Genomic DNA, 18,293 nt, shown 5'->3' with positions numbered 1-18,293 from the left:
ACCATTTCAGAAAAACATACTCTCCAAAATCCCATTGTCGCTCCTTCTCTTCTGAACCTTGTAGTGCACCAACAGAGCAATTGACATCCACCTATGAGGTATTTCCTTACTCGAGAGAATTGGGTTACAAATTTTGGGGGGGCTTTTTCTCCTTTTACCCCTTGTAAAATTTCAAAAACTGGGTCTACAAGAACATGAGAGTGTAAGAAATGAAGATTTTGAATTTTCTCCTTCATTTTGCTGCTATTCCTATGAAACACCTAAAGGGTTAACACACTTTCTGAATGTCATTTTGAATACTTGGGGGGGAAAGGGGGGCAGTTTTTATAATGGGGTCATGTATGGGGTATTTCTAATATGAAGACCCCTCAAATCCACTTCAAAACTGAACTGGTCCCTGAAAAATTCCGATTTTGAAAATTTTGAGAAAAATTGGAGGATTGCTGCTGAACTTTGAAGCCCTCTGAAGTCTTCCAAAAGTAAAAACATGTGAACTTTATGATGCAAATATAAAGTTAGACATATTGTATATGTGAATCAATTTATAATTTTTTGGGGAATATTCATTTTCCTTACAAGCAGAGAGTTTCAAAGTTAGAAAAATGCTAAATTTTCATGAAATTTGGGGATTTTTTACCGAGGAAAATTTACCACTGTGTTTAAATAGAATATGTCACGAAAAAACAATCTAGGAATCAGAATAATCGGTAAAAGCATCCCAGAGTTATTAATGCATAAAGTGATAGTGGTCAGAATTGCAAAAAAGGGCTGCGTCCTTAATGAGAAAAAGGGCTCAGTCCTTAAGGGGATTAAAATGCAAACTTAAATACTTAAAATAAAATCTCACGATACATGGCCCCATTCATTCTTTCCTTTACACGGATCAGTCGTGCTAGTCCCTTAGCAGAAAAACAGCCCCAAAGCATGAGATTTCCACCCCCATGCTTCACAGTAGGTATGGTGTTCTTTGGATGCAACTCAGCATTCTTTCTCCTCCAAACACAACGAGGTTTTACCAAAAAGTTCTACTTTGGTTTCATCTGACCATATGACATTCTCCCAATAATCTTCTGGATTATCCAAATGCTCTCTAGCAAACTTCAGATGGGCCCGGACATGTACTGGTTTAAGCAGGGGGACACATCTGGCACTGTATGATTTGAGTCCGTGGCGGCGTAGTGTGTTACTGATGGAAGCCTTTGTTACTTTAGTCCCAGCTCTCTGCAGGTCATTCATTAGGTCCCCACGTATGGTTCTGGGATTTTTGCTCACTGTTCTTGTGATCATTTTGACACCACGGGGTGAGATCTTGTGTGGAGCCCCAGATCGAGGGAGATCATCAGTTGTCTTGTATGTCTTCCATTTTCTAATAATTGTTCCCACAGTTGATTTCACACCAAGCTGCTTGCCTATTGCAGATTCAGTCTTCCCAGCTTGGTGCGGGTCTACAATTTTGTTTCTGGTGTTCTTCGATAGCTCTTTGGTCTTGGCCATAGTGGAGTTTGGAGTGTGACTGTTTGAACTTGTTATCAGTATAAAAGACACCTGTCCACAACTTCAAACGGGTGCCATTAATACAGGTAAAAAGTGGAGGAGACTCTTAAAGAAGTTACAGGTCTGTGAGAGCCAGAAATCTTGCTTCTTTGTAGGTGACCAAATACTTATATTCCACCATAATTTGCAATTAAATTCTTTAAAAATCAGACAATGTGATTTTATGGATTTTTTTTCTCATTATGTCTCTCATAGTTGAGGTATACCTATGATGAAAATTACAGGTGTCTCATCTTTATGTGGCAGAACCTGCACAATTGATGGCTGACTAAATACTTTTTTGCCATATTGTACATAAATTTTGTTGCAAAGTGCTGTAAAAATATCTGTAATAAACAATATATTTCATCTTTCTTCAAGGACAGAAGGCAACAATTAATTTATTGCAGTCTATATAACAATTACTACTCCATAGCCTCACTGTGTCCTTTTCTGTCCTCGGATGGGACAGGTGGTATCTGGAAAAAGGCCACTTTATTTCCTTTCCATTTTGTCTCTAACTCTCTGCCTGCATGGGCATTCATGGTTATTAGTTTTCATGTTTTATTTTAGCTTTCTATCAGGCGTGGCTCAGGATGACTGTTTTTTTTTTAATGCTTTATATCATTTACTGTGAATTGTCTTACCTTCTGAGTCATTAAGTTGTGTCTGACTCTTTGACGCTGTATGCTACAGGATCATAGAAATATAGTCTGCCCAATAGTCTGCATATTCTGAATAGTCTGTGGCCTTATTTTAAATATAGCCTTATGTCTATCCCATGCATGCTCAAGGGGATACTCCAGTGACTAACAATTTATCTTCTATCCACAGGATAGGGGATAAGTGTCAGATCGTGGGGGTCCGCGGGGTGTGTGGGTGGGGTCACCACGTCACCTCCATGCATATCTATGGCTCTCCCCTAGAGATGCATGGAGGAGGTGTGTCGACCATCGCACCGTCACTGCTCAGTGCACAGTAGTTGCTCCGTGCAAGAGGAGAGCCAGGGCATCGGTTAGGAGATAGCGGGGGGCCCAGTGGCTACCACTTCTGCAGAAAGGCTATTCCATGCATCCACAACTCTCAGTAAAGTAATGCTTCCTGATATTACTGCAGAAACATTTGCTCTTCTAATTTAAAATTATGTCCTCATGTGGTAGTTTTTATTAGTTTAAATATCCTCTCCTCCTTTACCATGTTGATTCCCTTTATGTATATAAAAGTTTTCCTATGTATATTCCCTATATCTTGTCTTTCTTCCAAGCTATACATGTAAAAGTCCTAGCTAGTTTTATCCTGTAATCCATGAACTAGTTAAGTAGCTCTTTTCTGAACTCTCTCCAAAGTACAGTCATGGCCGTAAATGTTGGCACCACCCCTATAATTTTTCAAGAAAATGAAATATTTCTCACAGAAAAGAATTGCAGTAATACATGTTTTGCTATACCCATGTTTATTCCCTTTGTGTGTATTGGAACTAAACAAAAAAAGGAGTAAAAAAAGCTAATTGGACATAATGTCACACCAAAATCCAAAAATGGTCTGGACAAAATTATTGGAACCCTTTCAAAATGATGGAAAAATAAGATTGTTTAAGCATGTGATGCTCCTTTAAACTCACCTGGGGCAAGTAACAGGTGTTGGCAATATAAAAAAAATCACACCTGAAAGCAGATAAAAAGGAGAGAAGTTCACTTAGTCTTTGCATTGTGTGTCTGTGTGCCACACTAAGCATGGACAACAGAAAAAAGGAGAAGAGAACTGTCTGAGGACTTTAGAACCAAAATTGTGGAAAAATATCAACAATCTCAAGGCTACAAGTCCATCTCCAGAGATCTAGATTTGCCTTTGTCCACAGTGCGCAACATTATCAAGAAGTTTGCAACCCATGGCACTGTAGCTAATATCCCTGGGTGTGGATGGAAGAGAAAAATTGTGAAAGGTGTCAACGCAGGATAGTCCGGATGGAGCCCCAAACAAGTTCCAAAAGATATTCAAGCTGCCCTGCAGGCTCAGGGAGCATCAGTGTGAGAGCGAATTATCCATCGATAAAATGAAATGAAACGCTATGGCAGGAGACCCAGGAGGACCCCACTGCTGACACCGAGACATAAAAAAGCAAGACAACATTTTGCCAAAATGAATTTGAGTAAGCCAAAATCCTTCTGGGAAAACATCTTGTGGACAGATGAGACCAAGATAGAGCTTTTTGGTAAAGCACATGATTCTACTGTTTACCGAAAACTGAATGAGAAAAGAACACAGTACCTACAGTGAAATATGGCAGAGGTCCAGTGATGTTTTGGGGTTGTTTTGCTGCCTCTGGCACTGGGTGTGCAAGGCATCATGAAATATGAGTATTACCAATGGATTTTGGGTCGCACTGTACAGCCCAGTGTCAGAAAGCTGGGTTCCCGTCCGAGATCTTGGGACTTTCAGCAGGACAATGACCCCAAACATACTTCAAAAAGCACCCAGAAATAAATGGTAACAAAGCGTTGGAGAGTTCTGAAGTGGCCAGCAATGAGTCCAGATCTAAATCCCATTAAACACCTGTGGAGAGATCTTAAAATTGCTGTTGGGAAAAGGTGCCCTTCCAAGAAGAGAGACCTGGAGCAGTTTGCAAAATAAGAGTGGTCCAACATTCCGGCTGAGAGGTGTAAGAAGCTTATTGATGGTTATAGGAAGCGACTGATTTCAGTTATTTTCTCCAAAGGGTGTGCAACCAAATATTAAGTTAAGTGTGCCAATTATTTTGTCCAGCCCATTTTTGGAGTTTGGTGTGACTATGTCCAATTAGCTTTTTTTCCTCCCTTTATTGTTTATTTCCAATATACACAAAGGGAATAAACATGTGTATAGCAAAACATGTGTTACTGCAATCCTTTTCTGTGAGAAATACTTAATTTTCTTGTAAAATTTCAGGGGTACCAACATTTACGGCCATGACTGTATCTATATCACTCTGGAGATATGGGGGGAGATTTATCAAAACCTGTGGAGAAGCAAAGTTTCCCAGTTGCCCATGGCAACCGATCAGATCACTTCTTACATTGTTAACAAGGCCTCTGAATAATGAAAGAAGCAAGCCGATTGGTTGCTATGGGCAACTTTGCCTCTCTGCGGTATGCCGCCCGCTTCCCAGGTTAATAACATATGATCACAGTGGGTCTCAGAATTGAGACCCAAGATGATCAATCCCTCAGACCCTGTACTACTACCCCCAATATGAAACAGACTCTGGTCCATGATGGAAGTAGTAGTACCAGTTCTACAGTAGTTTCCCCAGCTGCACACAGACTTCCGCAGCCAGGGGAATTACTACTCCTATCAAGGAAAAGAGTTTGTTCCATGATGGGAGTAGTACAGTCCCACAGCATTGCAGGAGGCTGTGCTATAATGTAGTGAGATGCGGAATCATGCAGAATACCTGCGGAATCTGTGCGATTTTACTACACTGATTCCGCACGAATTCCACACATTTAAAACCTGCAGAATGCTGCACTGAATTAATGCAGATGCAGAATTGCTGCAGATATGCAGATTTTCCACCGTGTGCACGCAGCCTTACATGTCTGCCTTTAAGTCTTCTGAAATGATCACCTCTTATTTCATTTCCACAGATACTGAGGATAGGAACGTAACAACTATTTTATATTCTGCCCTAGGGTTTTTACACTTGTACTTCACATTGCCAGAGTTCTGACCATTATTGTAGTTTACCTAAATCACTTGCTATTTGGTGCATCCCTCCCGGAACATCAACACGGTTACAAATCTGTGTGTCACCAGCAAAAATGCATACCTTACAATTGAGACCTTCTGCAATATCATTAATAAAGATATTAAACAGAATATACTTCACTAACTACAATCCTCAGCAACTGCCTAATCCATTCAAAAATATGGGAATCTAAGATCAAAAACTGCAGTTTATTAATAAGGTCTTCTATGTGGGACAGTGTCAAAATCTAGATAAGCATGCACCTCCTCCATGTATTATTTTAGTCACCTGTGGCAAGTATAATTATGCCAGCTTGAAAATTGTGGGATAGAAGAAAAAATTATTCCACAGCCATCAGTTTTTCAGGTGCTTACGATATAAAAAAAATCTAGAAATTAAGAAAAAAGTGTCTTACCCTGGTTCTGTAACTCATCTAAATCCAAAAACCGCCGAGGACGTGGATTAAATCCCATGGCTGCCTCAATCTCTTTTTCACGCTTCCAGCGCAATTCCTGCTCCCTTGCTCTTCTTGCAACTTCTTCTTGAAGTTCATCCAATTCACTATTTATGGGTCCCGCACTCTCAGCTGCTATAATTATAAAACAAATAACTTCTTGCTAAAAAAACAAACAAAAAAACACTGGGCTACACAAGAAATAAAAATATTGTGTTAATCCCTTAAATGGGTATTCCAGGAAAAAACTTTTTTTTATATCAACTGGCTCCAAAAAGTTAAACAGATTTGTAAATGACTTCTATAAAAAAAAAAATCTTAATCCTTTCAATAATTATCAGCTGCTGAAGTTGAGCTGTTCTTTTCTGTCTGGCAACAGTGCTCTCTGCTGATGTCTCTGCTTGTCTCAGGATTTGCAAAGAGTAGAAGAGGCTTGCTATGGGGATTTGCTTCAAACTAGGCGGTTCCCGAGACAGGTGTCATCAGAGAGCACTTAGACAGAAAAGAACAACTCAACTTCAGAAGCTCATAAGTACTGAAAGGATTAAGATTTTTTAACAGAAGTAATTTACAAATCTGTTTAACTTTCTGGATAACTTTCTGGATAACCCCTTTAAAGGAGCAAGCTAAATAAGCCTGTACACCCCTCAAAGACCAGGCCTGTTTTTTCAAATCTGGGATGTATGTCCTTATTAGAGTATAACTCTGGTAATGTTTTGCCTAGGAAAACAATTCTGACATTGCTTTTTGTCACAAGTTGTACTACATGTAAATAGTAAAAGTGAATCGATATCATTTGAATTTTTTTATTTACAATGCAAAAAATCATGAAATAAAAAAAAATAAGCATTTTTTTGTTATTTTGACAGTAATAGGTTGCATATATTTATACATACCGTGCAAATTGTTTATAAATATTATAATTTCATATGTCTACTTTATTTTGTCAACTTTTTTTTTTATTATTATTATTATTATTATTATTATTATTATTATTATTATTATTATTATTATAATGTCCCCGCTTAGGCCCCAATTGGTTGTTTGGCCGCGTGGTGGGACCCAGGAGAGGAGCGCTATTTACATTTCAGGACCTCATTATATGAATTATAGGCCGCACTCCATGCCTGGAAAGGATTTTCGCTGTCAGAACCATACCGTACCCCCACAAGTCACCCCACTTTGGAAACAAGACCCCTAAAGTATTCAACTAGACCAAAACTGAGTCATTTGAGTCCTTTTTGTGTGGCTGGAATAGTTTTGAAGTCAGTGGAAAAAAATAAAATGTCCTTTTTTTTCACACATGAATCATTTGTGGGACATATTTTTTATACATCCCTTTTTAAATGGAGGAAATGCACCCCATATGTTATTCTGCTGTTTGTCCTGTGTTCAGCAATACCCTCGCTTAGGCCCTATTTGGTTGTTTGGCCATGTGGTGGGACCCAGAAGGAATGGAGCGCTAATTAGATTTCAGAACCATACTATACCCCCACAAGTCACCCCTTTTTAAAAAAATTTCCACAAAATGTAGATTTTTTTTAGCAACAGAAAAAAAAAAAGGACCTTGTTGGTGCTGTGTTAAAAAAATATGCAGCATACTGGTGGTAGCAGACTAAAACAAAGTAAAAATTCATATTTCTCACGGAAATGTCCCCAAAAGAACATCTCCCAGTACATATGACTATGTCCTGCTATTTGCACAGTATAGTAAGGCTCCTTTCACACTATGAAAAGGACCAGTTATAAAATCACGGGCAATCGCGGGGTAAAATGGCCATTAGAAAAGCCCTAACTTATGTTAGTATTATAGTCTATGGGATTGTTCTTATACATGTATTAACCCATTCTCGCCCGTCATTCATAACGCACGTTATTTTTGGACGGGAGATAGTAGCGGCAGAGTCAGTCTCAGGGGTTCTGCGGGGGAGGCCCGCCGGCTGTTTTTACCTTGGCACTTCCCTGTGTTCCGAAAGATGCTTTCGGAACACAGGGACACCTCTTTTAAGTCCCTGCGGCCCCCGCATTTACGTTATAAAGGCGGGGAACGTTGAGAGCTAGAGAATGCAGGGATGTCACTCACGTCCCATGCATGCGACCATGGCAAAGGAGTGCGGAGGAGCGGAGAAGAAGCAAGAAGGACAAGCGCTGGCAGTTGGTAAGTGTTTACCAGCGGCGCGTCAGCTTCGGTGTCCCGACCAGTGATCCTCCGGTCCTGCTATGGCCGGACCCGAGGAGTGGTGGTCGGAACACTGAAGTGGGGCAGTACACAGGCATACAGCCTCCAGCAATACTGTATGGCTGGAGGAGGTATGTCTGTGGGGGAACATACTGAACCTAATGTGGAGGGGAACTATACTGCCAACGTAATGTGGGGGAACATACTGCCAGCCTAATGTGGGGGACTATATTGCACCTAATGTGGGGGAACATACTGCCAGCCTAATGGGGGGGGGGGGGGGCTATATTGCACCTAATGTGGGGGACTAGATTGCACCTAATGTGGGGGAACATACTGCCAGCCTAATGGGGGGGGACTATATTGCACCTAATGTGGGGGACTAGATTGCACCTAATGGTGGGGAACATACTGCCAGCCTAATGGTACGGACTATATTGCACCTAATGTGGGGGAACTATATTGCACCTAATGTGGGGGACTATATTGCACCTAATGTGGGGGGACTATACTGCACCTAATTTCAAAGGGGAAATGTTGGCCTGGGACTATACGGCTAGCTTGACTAGTAGAAGGCTGCTCATCCCTCCCCCCCTGGGCCTGGCCTTGTAATAAAAAATGTTTTATCACCTTTTCTTGGAAATCAAGGTATGTTCCTCGATTCCCGGATTTTTTTTAAAAGAATTACAGAGGACCACCTGCATGAGGTATATTGACAGTTTTTTATACCACACACGGGATTTCCTGATAAGGTGCAGTAACTGGTCCGCCAGGTCCACCCCACCCATATATTTGTTGTATTCCTGTACACAGGATGGCTTGCAGACAGTAGAACTGGTGTGCAGTACAGGAATATCCACACATGTATCAGGATGTATTGTGGAGAAGATACAGACATCCTTCTTGTCCTTAAACTTTACAAACAGCATTCCCTCACTATAGAGGCCCCTGATTTCCCCACGCCTTAGCTTTTGGCGAACAAGCAGTTTGGGGAGCCCTTTCTGATTTCGGCGTTTAGTGCCACATCCAACAGTTTTTCTTCTGGCAAGATTTTGATAATTATTATACTAGTGTACCCCTTTATCTGTGTATAAATGATACCCCTTGTCCAAAAGGGGATGAATAAGTTGCCACACAACTTTTCCAGCCACATTGAGGGAGGAAGGACATTCAGGGGGGCCAATTGACTGTCTTTCCCCTCATAAATTTTAAACCTGTGGGTGTACCCAAATTTACTTTCGCATAATTCGTAAACCTTCAAGCCAAAACGTGCCTTTTTTACTTGGAATATATTGCCGAAAGCTTAGGATGTCCCTTGAAAAGAATAAGGGACTCATCTATAGAGATGTTTTTTTTCGGGGGTATATATCACAAATTTTTAGTTGAAATAATTTACCAGTGGCCGTATTTTATAAAGCCGATCAAAGTTGGGATCATCTCTTGGGGGGCACTGTGAATTGTCGCAAAAATATAGAAAGGGTAATATGGCTTCAAAATGCCGGCGTGGCATCACAGCGCAATACAAGGGGGTATCATAAAGAACATCTTCCGACCAGTATGACCTCAGAGTCTGTTTCTTAATAATGCCCACATTAAGGATTAGGCCCCAAAATTTTAAAATCTCTGCCTCATCCACTGGGCCCCACACATACGGAGGTCGGATTGGAATCTATAAATTGTGTGGCATATAGATTTGTTTGCTTAATCATTAAGTTAATGAGCTGCCGACCGGAATTTTTTTTTAAGTCAGCCTCCGTATAACCCTCCACATTCATATGGATTTCCACATCGCAAGTAAATTCCGGAATCTGGGGTGAATAGGATTCTGTGGGTACCCAGTTACGGACTGCAGCGACAGGTGATCTTTCCCTGCGCTGTTCCTCAATCTCCTCATCACTGCTATCTCTGGAGGACGGAATTACAATCTCCTCCCCCTCACTTGCACTCTCCTCAGAGCAGAGTATAGCGACTGCCAGCTCCGCAGTGTAGCGCCTGCCAGACATACTTCTGATATGGTATGTAACAACCCTAAACTATTACATATACATATATATATATTTTTTTTTTTAGAAACGCCAACACTAAATAACGCTAAAATCTAGAACCTAACTTATGCTTTCCATACTTACCATACTTTCCACCCCTAAGACCCTACACCTTCCCTAATGCCCTACACCCAACTCTAACCTAGCGCCCTACACCTAATGCTAAATACCCCGCTAGCTAACTACACTACTATCTACATTATATATATATTCCAAAATAAAAAAATAAAAAAATGAATGAATGAATGAGAAAAAAAAAAAAAAAAGGGAGGGGGGGGGGGCAGGGAATGAAAGGGAGGGGAAGTGGTGCTTGGTGTACTACTGTGAGGGGGGTTAAATGGAGTTAGAGAGGTCTGGAGTATATACTCTCAGACTGCTCTCTCACACACAGCTCTCTGGCAAAGCTCCGATCTCCTTCACTCAAGCTGAAACAGTGAAGGAGTTCGGAGCTGTCATTGATCTGATGAGAGGACCAATTACATCGATCGTGGGGCGAGGATCGCTCTGATTGGGCCTCGCCCCACGAGCAGTGACCCTCAGCTGTCTGCGGCAGCGAGCATCACTCGATTGTCATCGCTGTTTAGGAGCATGGACAAGTATAGACGTCCAGGTGCCGGAACGGCCGCCGACCTGGACGTCTATACTCGTCCATGGTCATTATCGGGTTAAAGGGAATGTGTTGCTTGGATTTTTTTTTTCTAACTGAAACCTGTTTATTTATTTATTTTTTTATAAAAAATTTTACAAATTATTATGGGGGCAACCATCTTGTCAGAGCTGTTTTTATTAGAATTCATTGATCTGCAGTACAGCAGGATCCATGGACATAGACAATAGTCAGGGTCTGTTCCATTCATATAAATTGGAGACAGCACTAAGAATTCTCTGTGAACTTTTCAGTGGTCATTCTACAGGGGGGGGGGGGGGGGGGGATGCTGTTATCTGATGTAAATGGTGGTGGATCCAGTGTTATCTCTTTACTGGTGTCACCTTCCACTGTAACCCTGTCTGGTGGTGAGAACAGGAGCATTACTGGGAAATGATTTGCCCAGAAGAGTAACTTTCAGATTAATTTTAGATCTAGTGACCAAAATGGAAACTGCAAGACTTCAGGATTACAATAAAATATAGTAAAATGGAAAATTTGAAAAAAAACATCACCACAAATTATTAGAAAAAATGGTTAACCTAAAAACATTTTTTAAACAATAGGTCATCGGGGGGCGTGGCTTGCCGCGAACAGAGATGGCCGCCTGAGCTGTGAGCTCCGCAAACCCTGAGGCCATTCATTTGCTTAATTCGCACTCCCAGCCTGTGCTCTCATGCCGAGGGGCACCCGCCGGCGCCGGAAGACCCCGCCATCCTGCACGGACCCTCAACAGCTCCCTGGGGCCATTACAAGATACCTGCGCCAAGTCTCTGCCTCAGCCCCGGCCTCTCCTCCGGCATCACCAGGCCTCGAGCGCGCGCTCCGTTCCCGCTCAGTCGGCCCTGCGGTGGTGCGCTCTGCTGCTGGATCGGTCCTGCCCGGCTACCCTCCTGACTCTACGGGGACCCCTGCACCATCACCTTTGCTGCCGCTGCCTGTTCCGGACCTTGGTGTGCTGCCTGGAGGGACAGTCTGCCCGCCATCTTCCTCTCCCCCTGAGGTGGGGGTGTCTGCGGGGGACCTGGGCTCCATTCCTGTGGATTGCTGCACTGTGGAGGTAGGTGCCTCTCCGGCCCTGTTTCACCCCATACCTCCATCTGGGACTGCCTCTCCTCCTCTGGACCCCCTCATAACAGCCTCGGCCCTGCTAGGCCCGGATCCCAGGGACTCAGAGCGTTCGCCTGGAGCTGTGCTGTTTAAAGGGCCATCACCTCAGTTCCTCCCCCATACCCAGACACAGGGCTTGACACCTACAGTCCCCTTGGCCTCCTTTTCGGCTCCTCTCGTGCCTGGGCCCTCTGCTGGAGTTCCAGGTTCTGATAACCTTGTAGCCGAAGTTACTGGGGCTGATCCCCCTGAGGCCCTTATCCCTTGCACCTCTCCTAAACCGCAGAGGACTATGTCTGCCTCCAGGAGCTCGGCTGGGCGCCCCGGGGCACCCACCCCTCGGAACACACTCACACAGCCTCAGGGGGCTCCTTCTTTGTCTGTAGCACCCGGTGACTGGGGGGATGGCCTGGATTCTGAATTGGAGTGTTCGGGGGTCCCTGCTCCTATCCCGGCTACCCCTGACCTCTCTCTATTGCTTTCTCAATTGCCGACAAAGGGGGACTTCAAGGTTCTTATTGCTGAAGTCAGAGAGGCCTGCAGGGCCGAAATAGCAGATATGCGCCAAGATCTCCAACATGTCTCAGGCCGAGTGGACGACTTAGAGGAAGCTCATGACTCTACTAGGTCCTACATTGCTAACCTGCATGAAACCGTCTCTGCTCAATCTGCGTTTCTGGGTGACCTGCATTCACATGTGGAAGACCTTGACAATAGGGGTAGGAGAAATAATATTAGGGTCCGTGGATTGCCTGAGGCTACCCGGGACGAAGATCTTCATGCTACTCTGGAAGCTATCTTCAACTTGATCCTGGGTGAACCCTCGTCCCACAAGATTGCACTGGATCGAGCCCACCGGGCCCTCCGCCCTACCTCTGGCCCTCCAAGGGATGTGATTTGTTGTGTCAATGACTTTCAACTGAAGGAGAGAATTATGGCTAAATCACGCACCCTTCGGGACTTTGATTTTGATGGGGCACCTATCCAGCTGTTCCAGGATCTTTCCTGGATTACCCTACGTAAGCGCAAGATGTTGCAACCTCTCCTGTCATCTCTACGCTCGGCACAGATTCCCTACAGATGGTCCTTCCCGTTTGCTCTCCAAGCCCGTCGGGACGGACGCTCTGCAGTTCTACGTTCACATGCTGACATCCCGGAGTTCTGTGCAGCCTTTGATCTCCAAATCCCGAAGCTTCCTGACTGGGCTCTACAACCCCTTCCCCCTCCGCCTCCTCCTGTATGGCAGCCAGTTAGAGGGAAACGTCGTGGAGGTGGTGGGGGCCGGCCTGCTCAATCCACATCTGGATCACGTCATGACCCTACCTGAAGGATATACTGGAACTAAGTTCTGGGCCCACACGTCCTGTGACTATTTGTTTGGTTCTCATTTCACCTGGCGGGGTGCTGTGTTCTTTTACTTGCAATTTACTATAGTTGTCTTTTACTGCTGCCTCTAAAATAACGGGTGCCCTTCTGGCTCCCTTTGTACAGTAGGGATTTGGCATGGCCTTTGGGTGGAAGGGGTTTCTATTCTTTGGTGTGACCTCCCTCTGATGCGTACTTCCACTTCCCCCAATGAGGCCATGACAAATATAGTAACGCTGTTGTCTATTCTTCTTGCATTATTGATATGTTTTACTAAGGTCTCCTCTCTGGCTATAATGCCAGTGGTTTGTTTACCGTTTTGTATCCCTGTTTGTCTTTCCCTTTTGTCCCCCCCCTTTTGTGTCCTGCTCTTCCCCTCTCTTTCTGAGTCTCCTCCTGTTCTTTGTCTCTGCTCTTCTTTTAGGTCCAGTACTGAACGATGGTGGTCTTTGGACTCGGGCTGGCCCGCTGATGCGTTTTCTACTTCTCTGAGTGAGTACTTACCTTGGCACCTTCCTTACACCACACCTACCCCTCATGGCTAAGTGCGTTTCCCTGAACGTGAAAGGCCTTAACTCCCTCTCTAAAAGGCGTCTCCTACAACGGGAGCTGGTGGCTCTCAAGGCGGATATTGTCTATGTTCAGGAGACGCACTTTGACAAGACGGGCTCCTTCCACTTCCTACAACACCTTTACCCTCAGGTATACTTGGCCTCCTCGGACAGGAAGGTGGCGGGAGTAGCTATCCTAGTCTCACGACACTGCCCCTTGCAGGTTTCCTCCTCCTTTGCTGACCCCTCAGGGCGGTTTGTAATTTTATGTGGCACCCTTGGGGGGAAACCTCTGCTACTTTGTAATGTTTATGCCCCGAACTCTACACAAATCCCCTTCCTCCGACGGGTCTTGAAGCGATTGTCTGCATACCCAACCTCCGCCTGGCTGCTGGGCGGGGACTTTAACTTGGTTTTTTCTCCCTCTGCCGATCGCTACTCCCTAACGGACTCCCCAACACCAGCCCCTCAGTTGCGTCTCTCTACATTTTTTCGTCGGTTGATTCGTTCGGCAGGGCTCTATGACCTCTGGCGTATTAATCATCCATCCGATCGCTCTTTTTCTTTTTATTCCCACCCTCATAAACTCCATACGCGAATTGATTTTTTCGGGAACCTCCCAATGCTGCGTATGCTCTCCTCTGCTTCCATGGAACCTATCTCCTGGTCTGATCATGGCCCTGTTCTTGTGTCTTTTTCCCCTTTCACTTCTTTCTCCCGCCGTTGTCATTGGCGTCTCAATGACTCCTTGCTTAAAACTCCTTCTTCCCGGGACTCGATCCTGCATAGCATAACTACTTACTTTGCGGAAAATGAAGGCTCTGTGTCCTCCCAGGCTGTACTATGGGAGGCACATAAAGCGGTGGTCAGAGGCCATTGTATTGCATTGGGCTCTAGACTGAAGCGAGATGCCTTGGCCCGCTCCCGGGAACTTAAGGATCAAATTTCTGCCCTGGAAGCTCTCTTACTGACTAACCCTTCCCTTCCGGTACTGAGACGGCTGGTAGTTGCACGGTCCCAATTGGGTGACTTGGCCCTTCATAAAGTTGAACGTCAATTGCTTTATGCCAAACAGAGGTTTTATGAAAAGGGCAATAAGGCCCATACAATGCTGGCTAGACGTTTAAGGGATCGTGCGGCTGCTCAGTCTCCCTCTGCCCTGAAGGATGCTGCGGGGACATTGCACTATCACCCTAATACCATCTCCCGCCTCCTCCATGACTATTACTCCAAATTGTACTCTCTACCCTCACAACTCCCCTCGGATCCGGGAGGGCGTGACGCTGTGTTGGAGACGTTCCTGTCCAGGTGCAGCCTTCCGACTCTCTCTGCGTCTGACAGGGAGTCCCTGAACGCTCCCATTGTATTGGAGGAACTCACTGAAATTCTCAAGTCTCTCCCATCTGGGCGCTCTCCAGGACCTGACGGATTCACTTATTTATACTATAAAACCTACTCGTCTGTCCTTCTCCCTCGACTGGTCCCCCTGTTCAATTCTTTTCTGCGGGGGGAGGGGATTCCGCAGTCCTTTCTGCATTCCTTGATTACGTTGATTCCTAAACCTAACAAAGACCCACATGATTGCTCCAGCTTTAGGCCCATAGCCCTGTTGAACTCGGACCTGAAGTTGTTCTCTAAGATTTTGGCAGCTCGTATCTGTTGTTTCCTCCCCGCCCTTATCCATAAGGACCAAGTGGGTTTCATCCCCTGTCGTCAGGGAGGCGATAATACTAGAAGGGTTGTCAATCTTATAGATATTGTTAATAAACGATCTGAACAGGCTTTAATATTGAGCTTGGATGCCGAAAAGGCTTTTGATAGATTAGGCTGGCCATTCATGTTCGCCACTCTACAGAAATTTGGGATCACTGGTGACTTCCTCACTGCACTGCGGGGTCTCTACTCCTCCCCTACTGCCTCTCTCAAACTCCCGACTGACTCCTCCCCTCCCTTTACCCTTTATAACGGCACTAGACAGGGATGTCCGTTGTCCCCACTGATTTTTGCCCTTTGCATAGAGCCGCTGGCGGCTCTGATCCGGGGGAGTTCGGATGTCTCTGGAATCTCCCTTCATGGGAAGACCTTTAAGATTTGCCTTTTTGCAGATGACGTTTTACTTACCCTCACTTGTCCCTGCCTGCGCTGTACAAACTCTTGCATGAATATGGCTTGGTATCGGGCTACAAAGTCAACCTTTCTAAATCTGAAGCAATGTCTGTAAATCTCCCACCTTCTCTGGTCTCCCTACTTCGTTCTAACTATTCTTTCCGCTGGTCTCCCTCTGCCATTAAATATCTTGGAGTTTCCATCACCCCTACATATGCCTCGCTCTATTCTGCAAATTTCCCTACTTTGTTCAGAGAGCTACGTTCTTTGCTAGAAAAATGGAAATCGCAATACATATCCTTTTTCGGGCGAATTGCTGCGGTTAAAATGACTATCCTTCCTAAATTACTTTATTTTTTCGAAACGTTACCGGTACGGGTTCCGTTGGCAATGCTACGGTCCTTTCAGTCGGCTATTTTCCGGTTCATTTGGGACGCTAAAAGACATAGGCTCCCTATGACGGTCATGATGGCGAACCGAGTTTCTGGAGGTCTGGGGGTCCCAGATGTCACAAAATATTATTGGGCCGCACACCTCCGTCACCTAGCTGCATGGTCTACTCACTTTGCTTATAGTAAGTGGATGGAACTTGAAAAATTATGGTTGGCACCTGTCCACCCTAATTCTTTCCTGTGGTCCTTTCCGCTTCCGTCCCCTACATGCACCCTTTTAGGTCCTATGTCTTTCACGAGATATGTCTGGACTTATTGTTCCAGGCGATTCCGACTCCTGTCCCCTTTCTCCCCAATGCAGTCTTTCCTCTACCACCCTGACTTCCCTCCTGGAGGCACCTCACTTATGGTTCGGGAATGGGGCTCGAGAGGTTTGTTCTGCTGGGCTGATGTGGTACATCCTATTACTCGGACTCTTCTATCTTTTGATGACCTGAAATCTCGTTGGGAACTCCCAGCCTCTGCGTTCACTCACTATACCCAGCTCCGACATTACCTATCCTCTCGGAGGGGCTCGCTAGTGGTCTCGCTCCCTACGAGTTTTGAGAGGTTGTGTAGGAGTGGACCACAGACGAAGGGACTGCTCTCGAGTATTTACTCCCTTCTAATCTCCCCCGCGGACGGAACCCTCCCCTCCCATCGTTATATGGATCGCTGGGAGGAAGTCCTTAACACTTCTATTACAATTCCTCAGTGGAGGGTAATTTGGGATAGGGCTTCTCGGGCCTCCATATGTACAGCTTACAAAGAGACACAATACAAATTGCTCATGGGTTGGTACCATACCCCTGTCCTCCTCAATAAATTGAATCCTGACATCCCCCCGCAATGTTGGCGTTGTGGTGTGGGGCTGGGGGACACTTACCATATATTCTGGTCCTGCCCGCTGATCTCTCAATTTTGGGTAATGGTGCAGCGGCTTATCCGTGACATATTGGGAGTCGGGGTGCCCCTAGACCCTTTAATCTATCTCTTACATTTGTCGACAAGGGCCTTGTCTGGTCGACCATTTAAGCTATTTCTACACATCATTCTGGCAGCAAAAACTCTCATTGCAAAACACTGGAAACAGACTTCCCCCCCGTCTGAGGGTGAACTCCTGGCCCGGGTCCGTGAGATTCGCTCTATGGAATCACTTACTGCCTCTTTGAATAACACTATCTCACAATTTCTTTCAGTATGGGACCCATGGGACAGATTCACGGATAGGCAACCTCCCTGATCTCTTAGCTCCTTTTGGACCTTTTCCTCTCTTCTTGCTTCTCTCAACCCACTTTTCTATTTCTTTGTACGTTCCCCCTTTCTGTTCCCTTGCCCCTCTGTTTGACGTTGTTGTCTTAGTCACCCACCCCCCCCCCCCATGTCTTGGACTACTTGATCCAAATGTGCGGTTGTTAACTATAGCATTACTGGGTCACAGTTGTGACTACCTGACTTGATTGTTGTGATTTGAATTATTACTTGCTTGCATTTCTCACTTACTGTGGGGTACGTCACCCCGATCATTCCTACTGGTGTGTATTTTCCTATCTGAATATAATAAAAATTTACAGTTGAAAAAAAAAAATAAACAATAGGTCATCTTCTAAGGACACATTCCCTTTACATCAAACCTGGATATAAAGGTAGTGCAGACATGCTCTCGCCCTCAATCTGACATTGGCTATGGAGAGAAGCATCTGCACAGCACCCAGCTGCGGGGGCAGCTATTCAATGCCCAGAGAGTACTGGGAACGGATTAAAGGGGTACTCCGGTGCTTACACATCTTATCGCGCAATCAAGCATCTTATCCCCTATCCTTTGGATAGGGGATACGATGTGTAAGCACCGGAGTACCCCTTTAATTCTAAGCAGGAGCGTATGCCTGGACAATCCAAAGTACACCCAATTTTTTATGTTTTTACCACCATTTTACCATGGAAATATTTCCAATGAGCTGCTGTATGGTTTTCTGTGAAAAGCCCTTCTACTAAATAACTCATCTTAGAGAATCTCTGTGACAAAGGATCAAAATCGTACACAGAAAAATGTTTTAAAAGGGCTGTTACAGATGATGACATACAGAAAACAGTTATGCCTGTTTATGAAAACACTGGACCCTTTCTAGAAAAAATAATTAAAATAAAA

The 18,293-nt window shown here is 44.8% G+C and overlaps 1 protein-coding gene across 8 annotated transcripts in view; it reads right to left on the bottom strand.

Moving 5' to 3' along the window:
* Nucleotides 1–18,293, bottom strand: part of USP54 (ubiquitin specific peptidase 54) — a 163,195-nt gene that overhangs the window by 35,718 nt on the left and 109,184 nt on the right. For 7 of the 8 annotated variants that reach the window (XM_056530669.1, XM_056530678.1, XM_056530673.1 and 4 more), the window contains one exon: nt 5,673–5,846. In XM_056530669.1, coding sequence (XP_056386644.1) covers nt 5,673–5,846 — 174 coding nt within the window. The remainder of the gene's footprint in view (nt 1–5,672; nt 5,847–18,293) is intronic. The other variant, XM_056530672.1, reaches the window with a different exon arrangement.

The sequence above is a fragment of the Hyla sarda genome, chromosome 7 (assembly GCF_029499605.1).
Source record: "Hyla sarda isolate aHylSar1 chromosome 7, aHylSar1.hap1, whole genome shotgun sequence".
NCBI classification, from domain to species: Eukaryota; Metazoa; Chordata; class Amphibia; order Anura; family Hylidae; genus Hyla; species Hyla sarda.
Note: the sequence above shows the minus strand (reverse complement) of the source record. Positions and strands in the feature narration are given on the sequence as shown.